General features: G+C 43.4%; 1 protein-coding gene and 1 long non-coding RNA gene across 2 annotated transcripts in view; one reads left to right on the top strand and one right to left on the bottom strand.

Annotated features, from left to right (window-relative positions):
• The window catches only part of RAB30 (RAB30, member RAS oncogene family), a 171,511-nt gene that overhangs the window by 134,403 nt on the left and 18,811 nt on the right, over positions 1–18,297 (top strand). Inside the window, exon 3 of the mRNA XM_085623233.1 lies at positions 11,160–11,243. Coding sequence (XP_085479359.1) covers positions 11,160–11,243 — 84 coding nt within the window. The remainder of the gene's footprint in view (positions 1–11,159; positions 11,244–18,297) is intronic.
• LOC146805887 (uncharacterized) overlaps positions 1–18,297 on the bottom strand; it is a 280,965-nt gene that overhangs the window by 103,232 nt on the left and 159,436 nt on the right. The window lies entirely within an intron of this gene.

The following is an 18,297-nucleotide window of genomic DNA, read 5'->3' on the forward strand; positions in this document are numbered from 1 at the left end:
ATTGTGACTTCAAATCCGACTTTACCATTAAAGAAGGTTTGGAATTAAAATTCTTTAGAACCCAAACTCGATATCCCTACCTACTCCCAGTTGAAAGTTATCACTTATTAAATGTAGTAAGTTAACCCTGTTATCTTATGGGAGAGGCGGGTCTAGCAGCAGTTAATTAAACGAATTTGAGTTTTTCACTACCAGGACATGTAAAAGTACATGTCGAATTTTTTTTGATACACAGTACCCTAAGGGGTAACTTATGTGTATTAAAAAGGAAAGTTTAGGCCTGGCAAAAGGCTTCTTTTGCCAGGTCGAAATGGAAGTTTAAAACTGCACACATAGTCTTCAGTGGCAGGCCTAAGCCATGTTTAAAAGGCTACTTAAGTGGGTGACACGATATGTGCTGCAGGCCCACTAGTAACATTTAATATACAGGCCCTTGGTACATGAAGTACCACTTTACTATAGACTTCTACATAACTTAAATGCACCGATAGGGTGTATGCCAATCTCACCATGTTTAAAATAGAGCACTTTACCACTGCTAAACAGTGCTAGAGCCTTAAGGCCAACAAAAACGAGATTAGCAAAAATGGAGGAGTAAAGCAAAAAGTTTGGGGGGGGAGACCACCCTAAGCTTGAAAGGTCTAACAGAACGTTCTTGTCATTCCTCAACCTGTATGTAGCATTCAGTACAGCCAATTATCATACCCTCTTTAATCGGCTAACAGACACACTGTAAGCAAATGATTTGCCTCCTTTGTCTACAATCTGAGATAGTGCCACTGAACTAACCTTTTTCTGAGGTTCTGTCTGCCTACAAGTCTCATTTTTTAAACTTTAGGTTGCAAAAATCCAGTCACAAACCATTATCAGGTGACACTAGAACATCAAATTCTTTGTGTACTTTAACATCCTATATGGTTCTAAACCATATTAGATCAAAGGACAAAGACCACTTTACAAGGAGCGCTCCTAAGTTCAGCCATCAATGTTTGGAGCAAGTGTAGCTCGAGCTTCAAATTGAGGAGCTTGGAGGTCTTTCATGATGAAACACTTTGGCTAGACAAGGCAATTGATCTACTTTGTGAAGTGCGCCTCTTCCAACTGAGTGCCTCAAGGGATAATGCCATTGATGCAAGCAGAAACTCCGTGGTAGTAGCAGTCTTTGACCGTAGGCTTGATTATTGTAACTCTCTTTACCCTCCAGTAGTTGTAGCAGCAGCAGTAGCAGTAAATGTCTTCATACCATTGCAGCTGTCCTATCCAATATCGATCTAATGTTGCTTAAACTTTCGCCTGCATCAGTAATGTGGAATAGCTAAAAAAAATAATTTAGAATAATAAAGTATGCCTGCATTATAGAACTTGCTAGCGTTTGTAACCTATATACAATGAGGTGACCACGGATGTGCTGAGGTGGTGACATGATATTAATTATGTGACAGGTTAGTTTGTTATGCCTTCTACCTGCAGTGCTTATGATTCATTTTCAGGGACAATTACAGGGTGTTTCTCTTCAATTAATCAGCACTTAAATATGCCAATGTCTGTAATTATAGGTCTATTTATAAAGCGCATCGTCTAGGTATCTAGAATTAGGTCCACTTCAGAAAACATCTTTAAAAAAAAAAAAAAAAACTTCATAAAGATTAAGGAGGTAGTGGGTTTGGAGCTCAGAATGGACCCCCTGACTTTGGTTTTAGGTGACATTGGCGAAGAATCTGAGTAACCCTTGACCGCCCCAGGTGGAAAGCTCATTACTCTCCTGCCTCTGGCAGCCAGACTGACTATATAGTTCAACACTGGAGATTTTCGTCTTCACCTTCGAAGCAAATATGGTGATCCAACGTCTGTTCGATCTACGCGGTCGAAAAACACGCAGCACTCGTCAGGGATAGAGTCCCAAATTATTTAAAAACCAGGTCCCCTTTCGTATAATCATCAAAAAACAAGGTAGAGGATCGGGATGAGTACCTGGGGTGATCTGTGAACCGGGTCTTTGTGAGCCCCATACCAGGGTGGAATCGCCAGCCGGCAGCAAAGATAGTTACCAGGCTCCAAAATCTGGTCAAACAAGTAGGAGGTGATATGAGAGCTGCTGCTGTATGGGAAGTGAGATACCCTACTTTATATGGTGAGAACGGAAAACAAACTGGGACATACTAATGAGAGGTGGTCCCATTCTGATATACGTTAACAAGGGAGGGGTGGGCAGTAATTTATTTTGAAGTGTAGAGTTGTTGTATGATCGTTGTCCATTGCTCTGTTTATTTCCTTTTTTTCTTCCTCCTTTGTTGTTGCATTAAAATTAGCCATGCTAATAGTGGCATAATGGTGCTTTTTGTGAGCCATGCAATTACTAAGAGATAGTCTGCGGGAAAATGTCTCCTTTAATTTTGATGTCATAGAGTTAACTTCTACTCACCATATGTTTGTACTTGCCATTATAAAATAATTTTAAGAAACTTTTGAAAAAAGGAAAGTTGGAAATGTACATTGTAGGTTCACCCCTGCCTTTTTTGTGCAAATTTCGGTCTCCATGGATATTTCAAAGAACTGCAATAACTCTCCTGTGAAGCTGCGAATCTTGCAGCTTATCAGAACTACGCACATGAGTAAACATTTACACATAAGGAAATGTAGCAAGTCTGCATTTTTGTATGTGTGCGTGTAATTCAAAGTGCCATTCCCCTATTTAATTTTTTGTTTCCCTATGTAGAATCCTCTCTTCTGGAACCCAACCTGTTTTGTGGAAGTTGCCTTCTCTTTCCACTCTGATAACAGATTTACTTATGCCATTGACTGGAATGAACCTTCGTTCTTTTCCGGATAGAAAACCACTTGCAAAATGGTTGGGAATTTCCCCACATTTGCAAGTATATGGATGTTTACCATCTGTTGCATGTGTCCCAACCCTAAAATGTCCTCACCCCACACCTAAAAAAAATAACAACAAAGGATGTTCCTATAGTTCCTCAAAGATAGAGTAATATCAACGCGAAGGCTGAGGTGGATTAATGCACCATATAGACCTTAAGGAAAATCCATATGTCGGATTTAAATGCCCTCACACACCCTTGCAGGTGTCATGCTTCATCATTTGAGCTGCTCCTCGCCGGGCCGGCGGTGCAATGCCTAGCGGGCTCCCTAAAAAGGGGCACTTTAGCAGAGATCTTCTATCCGACTGCCGTATAGGTGAAGTGCGGGTGTGGGGCCTGGTTAATGTAGATATAGAGCAGTGAGATTAAAATAAGGTTAGGAGTGCCTGGTGAAAGTGAGTTTTATTCTGATGGCCTCCTATCTTAAAAACGTGTGTACATGGCACTTATATGAGTGTAATGTCTCCTGTTAAGGTGGCATGTAATTTACAAAAGTCGGTCAACATGTTTCTCGCTTGGAGAAGTTATACTCGCGATTCTTCAGGACCTTAATGGAAAAAACTATCTACATTCAACAGCCTACTTAGGTTAGGGTTATATGTCAATCTACGTATTTACGTCCAGACTAAATACTTGTTTGTGTCAGGAGCTACCTGAAAAGGAGAAAAGGTATGGTCAAACAAATATACAGGTGCTTTTGATAAAAACAATTGGTAAAGCCTTCAGTGTGACACACACTCTATAACTTGAATTAAAAGTGGTGCGGTGTCGCAACATACGTCACAGTTGTTAAAGAGCCGCAGTGGTGTATCCCTCGGTGAGCTAAAGTGACTACTCACCGATGTGGAACATCTATAAAAAGCAGCACACATCCGTGCATGAGTGACTCACCCTAATCAGTCACTATCCTGGCATCAACAGTACTCTGTTATTATTATTATTATTATGTGTTCTTATATAGCGCTCAACTTACCCTTGGGCATCTTGGCGCTTGCATTGGGAACCCGTCCTGGTTTTTCCCTGTGAGATAACCCGTACTGGGCATCCCCAAGGTGAAAGCCAGGCATCCCGCCGCGGGGGGGCCATTGTGGAGATTAAGCAAGCTTGTTGCCCAGAGCTGCATAGTGTGAACTCGTGCTTAGAGTGGGCACCGAAGCGAGAATTATCGGTCCGTGGACAATTGGGCTCCGGACCCTGCCGCGTCGGGAATTGAACCCTGGTCCCGGGTCTGACCTCTGCTTCAGGGTATGCCTCCTCTAACCAGTGAGCTACACTTCTCCACTCTGTGGGCTGAACACGAGTATGACCTCCTCAAATTTATAGGACTGTATTCAACGAGATATACATCAATCATATGATCTGATATGATTGTATTAGAACACAAAGAATAAGCTTCAGAAAAGCAGTCTATAGACTCTAGAGTCTAGTGTAATAAAAACTTTCATTAAAAGATGCACAAAATGTCAGTGCCACATGTCCTAATCCTTAACCCTTTACTGACAACACCTGTTATCTTTTGCACAGTAAAAGAACGTTTAGTGAAACCAGGATTAGGGGGGGGGGGGGGGGGGTGGCAGTGTATAACGTTGCATAGGATGTGTTTATTAAAATATGGGCCACTGTCACCCCGAATTTGCAACAAATAAATAAGATTAACATCATGGTTAGTTTCATTAGAAACCCACGTTAGAGTATTGTCCTTTGGTGTTGACAAAAGGAATGGATCATGGTATTCACCTTATGTGATGTGTCTGTTAAATATTAGTCGTCCATGCTCAATTATTTTATCTCCGATAGCACCTGTTGGAGTGCGGCGATTCTACGAACACAGCGTTTATTATGGCACCCAAAGAGAATTTCTATGGACGATTTTAGCCTAATGCATTCGTCAGGGTGAGCGCATAATACCTGCTACTAAACATGCGAGAGGGTCGATAAGACTAATATGAAAGTACATTATACAAAACTCAATTTTCATTACGGCTGTTTAATTAATGAAGGTGTCCTCCTCGCGTTTGCCAGGGGTTGGTACTCGTCGTGACAGACATCTGTTATAAACAGAGTTAAAAGTGCTAAGATGGTTTTTTACTTACACGTCTTCTCCCCGTGTACCGTGAATCGACCTACCCTCTCCACCGAGTCCGGAATGTGGCGTGGTGGAGAGTGAGGTAGGACTTATGTCTGTGGGCTTGTCATGTGACGCGCAGTTTGGTCACGTGATGCATTACGAAGTCAAAAGGCAGTTTATTTTAGCCGCCATGTTAGAATGGGGTTCGAAAACGCCGCTAACATGACAAAATATGGGAAGATGCTATTGTGTGTGCATTTTACTAAGTTCTTAGCATGATATGAACATATAAGCCTTGTTAGCTAAGGTATATTGTGAAGAACTTGAGTTGGAGGTAATATTAACAACAGATTGTAAAGTGGTGGCAACATTAAGGACGGATTGTAAGTCCCTGGAAAAAAGGGGGGCACCTTGCTATCGATTATACAAGGGCTAGGTTAGCTCAATAGTCAGAGTATTGGACTTAATTCAATGGTCAGGAATGTGCTGGTGTATTTGTAAATATTGTGTCAAATCAGTTTACAGCATTTTAGACAGGAGGCTCTAAATCAGCAAGGTCAGTGTATGTCCTACAAGGGGCAGTTTCAAGTAATATTCATGTCATGTTTAGACCTTGATTGTACCCCAAGGGATATCATCGTTAAGCCCATTAGTACTCGTTGATAAGTGGTGTATCCATCGCTGTTCCTTCACATAAAGGCTCTGTTTGGTTATATTCTGAAAGGCTTCCAAGATTAGCCACCTCACTGAATCTGGTGGATGTTTGTATTCAAGGAAGTGAGTGCTTATTTTGGTGGTGTTCTTAAGACAGCGAAAATTGCTGCAGTGTTCCGTGATACGTAGTTTAATAGGGCGGGTTGTCATCCCTATGTAGTAGAGGTTACAAGGGCACGTAAGAAGATAGATGCAATTTGCAGTATTGCAATTGGTATGTGCTCTCATTTCCCAAATGAAGGAGGTATTGAGGGTTATTGTCTTGTGTATCATTGTGTAAGTGCATACACTGCATCCACCACATGGATAGTGTCCTGTAACCATTGGAAGGTGCCACAATGTTTGTGGTGAATTTTTCGTTGTTTTAGGTTTAGGTCTAGTCCTGATAAGCATGTCCTTGATGTTTCTCGAGCCTTTGTAAGCGAATCTGGGTGGAGCAATATTCACAGAGCCTGTATTGAGTATACTCCAATGTTTTTTCAACACCTTGGTCACCTGATTCGATATTGGTGTGAAAGTGGTGACACACGTCAGTAACTCAGATTTATTTTTGGTTTTGTGTTCCAGTAGGGCCTCTCGGTGGTTATTCCGTGCCCGTTTTTTAGACAATGCAATACTCCTATGGGGGTATGCTCTCTCAGTCAAATTTTGTTCTAGGATAGTTGCCTCACTTTTATAGTCATCTAGTGTGCTACAGTTTCTCCTAATTCTCAGGAACTGGCCAAAAGGCAGGTTTTCCTTGAGAGCTTTAGGGTGATGGCTACTGTAATGGAGAAGAATATTGCGGTCAGTAGGTTTTCTGAACATGGTGGTACTAAGATGGTGGTACTAAGATTCCCCTGTGTGATCTGAATCGTCAGATCCAAAAACGCTGTACGTGAAGAGGAAGCTGTGATTGTAAAATTTAGGTAAGGGTTAAGATTATTGATCCATTCAAAAAAATCACCATAGCTATCCTGATCTCCTGTCCAGAAGATCAGGATATAGTCAATGAACCGTTTCCACAGAAGGATGTGATTGCGATAAGGGTTGGTTTCATTGAGGATATGGGTTGCCTCAAAAGCTGCCATATAGAGACAGGCCACACTAGGAGCAAAGGTACTCCCCATGGAAGTACCTTATGTCTGATGGTAAAGTTGGCTCTTGAATTCGAAAAAGTTCTCAGTCAGTGCCAAGGTGGCGCACTCCAAAATGAACGATGGTGGGGTGGATGACCCCTCAAGGGATGAATTCAGTATGTCTTCGATCACTTCTAGGGTGGCCCTCTGTGGGATGTTAGTGTAGAGGGCCACAACATCTAGAGTGATGAGGAAGTTGATGTCATTGGTATTCTGAAACTGATCCAATAAACGTAGTATGTCTGTGGTGTCCTGGATATACGATGGTATCAGTTTTACTAGAGGTTGGAGGAAGTGATCACAGAATTGTGATAGGGGTTCAAGAATCTAGTCTATCCCTGATACTATCGGGCAGCCAGGTATAGGTGTAATGCCCTTGTGAATCTTTGGTAAGATATAGAAATATGGGGTCTTGGGTTCTCTCTTGATAAGAAAACAGGCCTCTCTCTTACTTATCCACCCTTGGCTTTCTGCTGAGTCAACTAAGCCCATGATCGTTTTCTTGAGGCGTTCAGTAGGATTTTGGGACAAAGGTGTATAATATTTTCTATCCCCCAATTGTCTCAAACATTCTGTGTCATACTCTGTAGTTGCCATTATGACAGTTGCACCACCCATATCCGCCTGTTTAATGGTGATGGTTGTGTCACTGGCGAGTGTTTCAATTGCTTGCATCTCTTGTCTAGAGGTGTTGTTGAAATGTTTATTATTTCTCAATGCCCTCACATCTTTCAGAACTGCTTGTTCGTAGGTCAGTACTTCGTTTGTTATCATCCCACTCTGGGGAGTAAAGGAGGAGGGATTATGTAAACCTGAATCATCGTCAGGAGTGTATTCCTTCCCCTCAAAGAAAAATTTGAGTCGGATCTTACGATAAAACTGGTGCAATTCACAAGTTTGTGAAAAAAGATCCACTCGAGGTGTTGGAACAAAACCTAGTCCTTTCTGGAGGACGTCATTTTCTGTCTTAGTTAGTTGTCTGGATGACAAACACACCTGCCTACTGATCTGCTCACATATACAGGTCTAATTTTAAGTTTGATTAAATGAGGCAACAATGCCACCAGTATTGAATTTGTGCATCAGGAAAGGAATTAATAAATTGTATTTACGCACCAAGGTTGTACTTGTGGAGGTGGCATTATAGCAGCCAGGGGGCTCTTCTGCAGCAGCAGATTATTAAGGTGGAAACTGCTAATTATCTTGGCATTAGTTGTAAATTATAGGCCTTGGAAACAGTCACTTTGGTTGATGCCCTAATTAGCTTCTTGTCCCTGGCACCAGACCCGATAGTTGTTTTTAGCTTCATCCGTTCTTCTATCCTGCCACAGGTTTCACCACAGATCGTGGCTGTGTCGTACATGTTCCTGGGGAAATTGACCAGAGGGGAGGTTCTCGTATGCAATATTTATATTCCCTCACTTCAAATGTAAATTCCTCTTTGGCCATTCACTCACACTGGTTAATTTTTCCTGGTACATTCTCGTGTTCCTTCCACATAAAGAACCATGTTCGTCTTGTGCTGGAACCCTGACTGAGAGTCCTTCCATGAAAATTTATTTTTTGTTCGATCTCGACATTACCTTGACATTGCATTAAATCCCCTGTGCTGCATGGATGTTCTGTTCAGTGTTGTTGTCCTCCCCCTTCTTCACCCCTAAGACCATCTCCTTTATTCACTTGGCGGACTGAGACTGCCATCTCGCCACTGCCTACTACTTTGCCCCTTTCCTCTAGTTTTCTTCAAGTTCTCTTGTTGTGTAGTTTCCACCTATCAGTAGGAACTGCGCTTTGGGAGCAACATAAACTTAGGATGGTGTCAAACTGATTCCATGCACCCCCGCTGGATATGTTGTCCCTTGGACCAGCTAGTTTGCAGTGCAAACATTATCCCCCCAAACCTAAACAGGGGGTGAACAGTTCTAGAAACAACTGAACATGACAACTTTGTTCCTTCAAGAACCGTGATGACAGACTTCCAACTTTTCGCTCAGTCGCTCGTGCTCTCTTTTGCTCAGAGAAATATACAAAGAATACACAGAGGCGTGTTTTCAATATTTATTGGACAGTGGTGATTCTTGCATCGAATATATGGGCTGCGATGATTAATAGACCGAAGCAGACAGCAGTTATACTGAATGTCAGAACAGTGACCAAAATGAATAGCTCAACCATTTTCTTGACGCAACTTTTTTTTTTGCAGTTTTATATAGCGCGAACTTGACCCGAATCCAATCCGGTATCAGAGCGCTTTACATAGCACCAGTTACGTTACATGAGGACACACATTCATTTTTTGTTAGGCACGGGGAGATTAAGTGATTTGCCCAGAATCACAGGATGTTTTAGCGTCATTACCGAGACTCAAACCCAGTTTCCCCGAGGTCAAGAACCCTAACCGTTAGGCCAACTCCTCTCCCCTCTTATATACTTATATATGCTTACACATACAATAGCACATACACATACAATAGCACAACTTTGTAGCTCTCTCCCATAATACAAAACCCTAACCTACGTGTCTATGGTGCAGATGTATGTTTTGCCAAGAAGCCCTCTCCTGAATGATCTAGCCCTTTTACCTGATGGGTAAGAGTGTAAGACCACGTCTTGGTCATGAACTAGACACTTCTCACGGAGATGTCAGTGAGCTTCTAGGCGAAAGCTTCAGCATGCAGGGACTCCTCGAAGCCAGCAGAAGTGTCTCTGATTATGTTAGGAAACAAAAGGTTATATATATAGAAAATGGTATCCTTGCCTCAGCCGAGATTGTAATCGGCTTGCCATTGTTTGTATTTCACAGATAGCTGCGTCGCCACATTGATGTAATAATAAAGCATATTTGTGTCATGCATGTAAGGGCCATGTCTAATGTCAAGGCAGTGTGATAGTGTGCTCACAAAGTGCTCTGTGTCAGCAAGGACAGTGTGCATGTAAAAATTGCACCAATTACTACAGGGCCTATGACACTTTGTTTCTTACGATTGTTCCACACCATTTATTGGGGCCAACCCAGGTCACTTCACCACCTCTCTTTGTTCTACGCTGTACCTCTGCTCTCTAAACCACTTCCTTTAGGACGGACAGATAAAGTGCAGATGAGTTATGGGTGAGACATGTAACTATTTGGCTCGCTGAGTGAGGAGCCTGGCCAGAACCCCTGCTCAGTTAGCCTCCTCCAGCCCTTCGCCTTCCATTAATTGTCCCTCTCCTTCGTAGGTAACCCAAACCTGCTTAAACATACCATTCACAACTTAGTCTCGGATCAAAACTTCTACTGCTGGTGCTCCAGGAACCCTTTTACACCCTGCTGCCCACAGGAGAACTCCCTAAGTCTTCACTCAGTAAGTTTGAGGCTGCTGCTTCAATGGCGTACAGCTGTGCTGCTCCTGTGGAGTCACCATAGAGAGTATTCTCTCGTGGTTGTGTAGCTGTCCTTTCCTGGTTGCATAACTGCAGTTCCGGTGAAAACTTTTACGTAGCATTTACCCTGGTTGCATGTTAGATGTGCCTCCGGTGGTGTTGTGCCTGACACCCTTAGTTAGACATCATATAGCAATTACCCTATTTGCTTCTTAAATGGTGCATTACAATTCAGCAGCACAATCCAACACATGTACAGCCCTTGTCATAAGTCATATGTTATTGTTTGTACACAAGTCACTTCATGTTAGGAATTCCGCATGTTACTACATTGTAAGCTTATTCCACACAGTCTGACATTCATAATGAAAGAAGGGTAATGCATGGAGGTGGTGTTGGCAGACACAGGCCTTTGCAGGAATGCAATTGAACTGTTCCCGATTTCATTTGAAAAAATTGTTTCTGGGACTACCTACAAAATGTTCTTTTGACAAGCTGATCATTGGAGACATTCCTAAGTCTAGGAGTGCCAGAGTAACAACGTGAGTAACTTTTCTTTCTCAGCCACACCGAAAAGTTCTAATGCATTGATCCGTTTGAATATTCACTGTCAACAGTTATGAGGTGTTATTTTTTTATTTTTTTGTAGAAAGGTGCCTTGCTTGTGTCCAAAGACACAGTGGGAACAGTGATATTGATTAGGGGATGCACAACGTATTATTGTATATTGTGTAATGTCTGCCTTCATAGCTATATTGTAATCAATAGAGGGGGGGGTGCTAGAAAAAGCTGTCATCCATTCTGCTTCCTATCGTATACTCAAAATCAAAGGGAATGGATCACTTGTAACTGAAAAAGGGGTTCTGAAACGTTCTATCCGTCAGTACCTTAAGTAGGTGTTTTGAGAACCCTCAATCACGTATTATTGGTGGTATGGCGGTTTATCTTGATTCTCCGCCTTGTTTATACGTGTCAGCATTTTCATTGCCTTCATAGCTAATCAGTTATTTATCTTTGCAGGGTCTTTTCCCGCCTGGTCAGGGAGCTACGATCGGGGTTGACTTTATGATTAAAACTGTTGAAATTAAAGGTGAAAAGATTAAGGTACGTTTATTTGCTTCAAATCGCAGTTTATGTTGTATTAACTAGCTAATGTGCACGCTCATTTGTAATGGGTAGGCAGTGTGCAATACAAAGCTTCCTTTTATTCAATGACATTATTATTAATGCAGTTCCTGGGATATTGAAAGGTGCACGATGGTATTACAAAATGTCTCATTATGAAATAGAATGACTGTCTCTTTTCATATAGGTGTTGACTCAAAATGAAGACAAAAACATATTAATAATGCACTTGAAAGTGATTCTAAATCAAATAAAACAAAAGGGTGTTGCTGCTGAGATTTCTTTCTAGTTACCGAAAACCCGTCTTATTTTCTTTAGCTTAGATTGTCGTCTAATTGTGGCTTGGTGAACACCAGTTCGAATTTGTCAGCTGGGCTTGCCAGCACTTCCTGGCTCGTGTCTTTACCCATTCGTTTTCAGAGCTGCCTTCCTCGGTGACTGTTCGAGGCCAATTTGCAAGCCAGGCGCGAGACAGTTTAATCTGTCTCGCAAAGCTGAGAACCTTCCGTGCACAGAGCGAGGGACATCAGTCATTCCTTGGTGTAAGTGTCACTCACAGCCCACATTCAACAGCCATTGGCTGATGGCCCTAAAGTTTCACGGTTGTCACCTCACAGTTGGATGAGTCCATTAAAAGCATCGCAGGGGCAGTGAAGCAGGCATTCATTGCGGGGGGAGGGGACGTTGGGGGGCAGACTCGTGCGCACAGGCACAGCAGATACATGGAGCAGCGCTGGCTTCGCTCCTGCACGAGAGCGTGAATGCAGATGAGCGTTTTACGGCACCTGTCGGGATAGGAAAGTGACTGCGTCATTGCAACGCCAGCTGGAAAACGTTTGTGGGGATGGCAGGCACAGTCCTCTCACTGCCAAATAGTCACTCTGACGGTTACACTATCAGCCTAAAAATGCTCTACGTGGCAGTGCTGCAAGAAGAGACTGCGCGTTTCCTTTAGCAGCACGTCCTGGCAGCTCGTCCTCGTGGGCCCCTCGGCGACTGCTTCTACCTGATGACTGTACCATTGGGTGCTCTAGTTTGGCACTCGCTGTGTCCCGTCATACGCACACCTTCAAACACTATTGCTGCGCGCCATGCTCAGAGGAGCACCTGACCTTCCTCCAGCCTGTGCCGCTCGGGTGCATGGGGTGGTGTTATGTCCCCATGTGGGGTGCACACACCATGCTGGGGGCTCAGCTGCCCAGGGGCTCCCAACATGCTTTGGAGTTCCGACACAGCCACGGTGTGAGGGCCTGGGAGAAGCATTATTCACACACTGCATGTATTTAGATAGAAGGGTGTGTACAGCTATGGACCCGCATGCCCCTTGCAAGCACACACCGCATAAGGATGAAGTAATGACTCACTGGGAGGCAAGGAGGGTGGAGTATTCTTGGACACATAGGAGGGTGTATTATACTTGGAGCCAAAGGGGCCTCCTCCTGTGCTGATCTCCGTCAGCCCCACCAGTTAACAAACCCCAGAACATCAGGATTGAACTACTTGCCCTTTTCTAACCTCACACTGACAGTCAACCACACCCTGCCTCTTCCCCCTCACACTGACAGCCACTCACACACTGCCTCTTCCCCTCACACTGACCGCAACTCATACACTACCTCTTACACCCCACACTGACTTCTTGATCTTGACTGCCCCATCCCTACCACGTTGTCCTTTCCCCAACCCACTCCTCTTGCGCCAGCGCATGCCCTTTCCCCACACGCACAGTCCTTTTCCCAAACCCTTCTTCAGTAGATACTGCCTATGCCCCCTACATTCATCAATTCACTCACGCACCCACCCATGAACTCACTCAATAACCCATCCATCCACCCACCTGTCCTTCATTGCACTCACTGATGCATCTATTCTTCCAATAATAACACATTCACAAAGGGACTGGCACAGTCACACAAAGTTGTGAATAAGTACTTTCACTCTTGTGCTGGGAGGCAAACATTTTCTGTGAACAAATGTCCTAATGTGCCATCCCTCATCTGCCTAGCTCAAATATGGGGCCATGGATCATGGCAGGGGCAGGTTTCTGCTTTCCCCCTTATTCGAAAATTACTTGTCCATGCAATTATCGTCGATAAATTCTGGTAATAGAGCACCGATGCCCCACAATAAAGTCTATGTATTCCAGTCACATTGAGTTCTAAATGCCTACCAGTCTGTATTCGTTAATCTATATTACATTGGAGGACATATTTGCTATTCTTGATCATTTTAACACATTTAATGAAAGACGGACATGCTACTTTGTCATTCTTTCATTATGTGGTGTCTACAGCTCTCATACATGAATAATAAAATCCTCATCAACAGCATTATTGGCAGCAATACTTTGTCCCACAAAGTCTATATATCAACATGGGCTGTGCAATATTTACCAAAATAAATCTTACAATTACAAGCTGTACCACATCATGTGTGTGTATAACTTTTCAATGGATATATATATATGCAATTATGTGTGTACAACTTTTCAATGGCTTTTAAAGAGGGCTGGATGGCATCTGCCCTATTAACGTTAAGCTACAATTAATTCCAAACTTGTCGAATTTTACCTTTACTGTACTTACTGATCAGGAAAGGAAGCTAGCGAGTGCAGAAAAAAATATATACATATATACATATTTTTTTTAAGACCAAAACGCTTCAAGCACGCCTCCATTGGTTGCCACTAAGTTAGGAATCCTGGAGGAACTCCAACAAGAACGTTGCCATCTTCCTGCAAAGACTTTTCTCAGGTTCAGGCTTTCTTTCCTGATCGCTAAGTACACTAATGGTAAAATTCGACAAGTTTGGAATGAATTGTAGCTTAAATTTAATAGGGCAGATGCCATTCTGCCTTTTTAAAAGCCATTGCAAAGTTGTTAATTTTCCTCAGTCTGTGGTTGATAAGGAACTGAGGTGTTGTAATCTATATATTTTTTTATAGCGAGATTGTCAATTTGAGTGTGGTGGATCATGACGCAGAGGCGCATGGGAGGCGAGAGGTAGTGCTAGGACATGGGAGGGACAGAGAGGAGCACAACAAACATGGCCACCCGCAGGGGCCGGCTCTAGGGCGATGCGACCGGTGCCAACGCACCGGGTGCTGGTTTTCTGGGGGCGCCGTGTTTGCAAGTTTATTATGTTTTTAAAGCACCTGTTGCCGCGTTCCTTTCCTCTGGCAATTACCAGGCCTCACAAAAATGTCATGTTCACTCCTGTGATTAATGTTCTTCCTGGAGAGAGATTGGAGTTTTGTATAGTTGAGGTTTTGACTTATGTGAAGGTAGTGCAGAGGGTGCTGCAAAGAACGTGTACCATGTAGATTACAGAGTGCATATAATGTAAATAGATCAGCAGGATACTTCTTTTAAAAGACACATCCTTTTGTTACTTGCAATTTATAACTTAACGTCCTAATATAGAACAGTGAGCTCTTAACTTTCTTCATAGAACTGCATACACACTGCAAAGTATACATTAGAGCATAGATTAATGTTGCAAAAAGGGTTAATTTGGGGAGAAATCGATTCTTATTATTAAAGAAAACTCCCAACTATGCTGTTTCTTTTTCGACTCTGTGTTTGTGCTTCTCCACACCAAGCACTCCTAAACTATACTGCCTACCAGTATGGTTGACATGTGACTCCTACACTTTTAGTCCTTTGGCTTATGTAACATTTCTAATAAGCTGGTTTACACACGTACGTTTGAGTGTCTCTGTGTAGTGTGTGTGATGCAAAGTGCTCTGACATCCTTTACTGGTATGAGTGGCGCTATTTAACTAATTCAATGCATCAGAGAGAATGGTTATGTAGACTTGATCACTGTTAAAGGGTGCTAGTGAGAGAATACGTGGTGGAGGTGGTCATTGGGTGGGGGGGGGTTTCCAACTAACATTGCCGCACTGGGCGCCACCAGTGCTAAAGCTGGCCCTGGCCACCCATGTCATCAAGCTAGGCTGTGGACGGTGCAGAATGAACTTGTATAGATAAGTAGGCTCCATGGCTGCCTGTTAGGCACATGTCGCACAGATACAGTGGGATCATGGGCTGCAGCGCTCTGATGCCGAGACCAAAACCATGTTAATTCCCTCTGCATACGTTCGAGCCAAGCTTCTCGGCTTTTGTAAACTTGGCTCCTCTGGGCCGTGGCACGGGCCTCAGGACGCAGATCCTCGGATAAGAGGATAGCTGCTGCAGTGGAGGCCCAGCGCAGGAGGAATGATGAGGACTTCCAGGCGCTCTGCGGAGGAAGCGCTCGGCAGGGAAACGTCTGCTTATAGGGGACATGTTTGGTTAACCCGTGCTGTGATCTCTGGCGCTGTGATGGAATCAGGACTGTGGCCAAGCTGCTGTTGGGGCGGGAGGAGTAACTCAACCAGCCAGTGGTGTCTCTGTGTTAAGGGGTTGTGGGCTCCGACACTGCCAGGAAATGATGGCCAGGGTGGGAAACGTGTGGGGGACTGCAGTGCATTGTGCTGATGGGAGTGGGATCTGGGCGATATGACAGGAGGGTGACTGAAACCATGGAAGGGGGAGCAAAAGTGAAGAGTTAGCCTTCGACCACTACAGAGGACACTGCCCAGGGAGCTGCAGGTGTAAACCAGCTCGGGAATGAGCGCCTTAAAAACCCGCATCTCCTTTGTGCTCTTCAGAGAAGAGTACATCCCCCAACGGGCATCCCATGCACTTCACCTTTGTCTGGAGTAGAGCACTACCCCAACAGGCCTGGAGACAGAAGCTGCAGGCTGACGGGCAAGATAATAAAGAACTAAACATGTAGGAACCTTGAACAAGCATTGGCATAGCCAATAGGTCTCTCCTTTGGGACCTTATAAGTGCTTAGCCAGAGATTTTGGCTTGGCCTTTGTTTTTAAGCTATGTAGTAGAGCAGCGTGGCTGCTGTGCAGCATGTTGAAAAGCTATAATAAACAAGAATGCCCACATTCTTTTGTGGGCGCATGCAGGCATTACCACATGAAATGACGCATGCGTCTTTTTTTACTTTTTTGATCTAAAAAGGACTGCAATAGCTCGCGCATTTGCTTGAGTTAGAGCTATTGGCATTGTAAATGATAATGTCTTTTACCTATATGTTGTAGAGTGTATATATGTGATGTGTGATAGAATTATGTGAGTTGGATTGGAATTGTTAGTTGTGGAATTGTGTGGCGTGAAATTGTGTGGAGTGGATTTGTGTAGTGGAATTATGTGGCATGGTATACAGATGAAATATGTGGATAGTAATTATGTGGTATGGAGCATATTGGAATTATGTGGAGTGGGTGTGACGGTGTGTAATTATGTGGAATGGTATGTAGTGGAGTTTAATTATGTGTTGTGCTGTTGAATTTTGAAGCATGATGTGGAATTATGTGGTTTGGATTGGATGTATGTGGTGTTATGTTATTGTGCTTTTGAGTTGAATTATGCGGTTTGTTGGTGAATTATGTAGTGTGGAATGGAAATGTGTGGAGTTGAATTATGTGGCATAGGACTGTGTGATGTTGAGTGAAAGAGCAATGTGATAGAGAAATTCAGGAAGGAAGGGAAGAAAGGAGGATGGAATTAACAAAAGGAAGGGAGGAAAGATGAGAGGATGTGAGAGGAAGGGAAGGACAGAGAGAGGGAGAGAAAAAGGAAAGAAAGGATAGGAGAGAAAGCAAGAAGAAAAAAAGGACTTGGTGAAAGGTTGACGTGCAAGATATGAATGACTGGAATAAGTGAAGTTGAAATAAGTTTTGAGGAAATAAGGCTGGGTATACGTTTAAGGAGTGAAGAGAGGGATTAAGACGGGCAAGAAAGAGGAAAGGAGGTAATGAAGAAAGATAGGGAGGCAGAGAGGGTGATAGGCAGAAGGAGCACTGGAAGTAAATGGGAAGGAAGGGTTTGCTGGCAGAAGAATCGAGGAAGGGGGAAGAGATGGTTGAAGTAATGAAGAATGGGGAAAGGAGGGAGGGTTAGGAACGAAGGAAGGAAAGTAGTAAGGGTGATTACGGAGGCCAACAAGGAAGGGTGGAATTAGGGAATAAGGAGGAGAGAGAGAAATTGTGAAATTAGGTCTGGGATAGACAGTCAGTCAGTGCTGGAGTGCAGTAGTTGGAAATGCAGCCATGTATTCTTGATAAAAGAAAATGGAATTTATCAGTTAATGTGTTGCTCACCCTGTTACTGCTCTTATACGCCTCTTGTTGCTCTGTATTGTCACTCTGTTAGAAATGTTAGCATGACCATAACACATGAACATTTTAACGTTCTTAAATGGCCATGTTGGAACAGTAAAAGCCACATTAGCGGCCGGAGCCATAATGAAGACATTGCACACGCATTGGAAGCGCACGTACGCACGTGAGCACAATGTGGCCATTTAAGAATAGTTTAATTCCAAGGGGGCCGTTGTGTACTTATATGCGCTGTCACACATGTATATGCATTAATCAGAAGCAGCAATTTCGGCTTATTAAAAACCCTCTAACAAGGCTGAGGGCTATGTTAAAACAGTGGAATTAAAAACAAACACTGGCAAAGCCAATTAGTCATGCTTTTCGGACCGAGTGGCTTTGCCAATGTATTTTTGCCCTCCTGTATAGCATCACTGATGGTGAGCAGCATTGCCGAACAATTTAAAAAAAAAAAAAAAAAGCTTTGATGCAGACGAGCTTATAATTTTGCAGGTGCAAGCTCCACACATGTGCGCACATACAAAATAATGCAGGTGTTTTTTTATATATTTAGTTACTGACCAGAGTTTAAGAAACACAGAAGGAAAACGTTGGCCGCAGGTGGATGGGTAATCAAAATGGGTAACAGAGGCGCTGAGAAGCACCACAAAAGACAAAGGAAAAATAGGGGTGGCGGAACAACACATAATAAGACAATGCAACACAGGTGATGCACAAAAGGAAACCGCGAACCAAAGCAAGATGGAGGCGGTGGTGGAAGCACAGGAGACAGAAACATGAGGGGTGCAGAGAAGCAGAGGATGAGACAGCAACACTGAGATCCGGGCGGGGGAGGGAGCACAGAAGCACACA

This window comes from Triturus cristatus, chromosome 8 (genome assembly GCF_964204655.1).
Source record: "Triturus cristatus chromosome 8, aTriCri1.1, whole genome shotgun sequence".
NCBI lineage: Eukaryota > Metazoa > Chordata > Amphibia > Caudata > Salamandridae > Triturus > Triturus cristatus.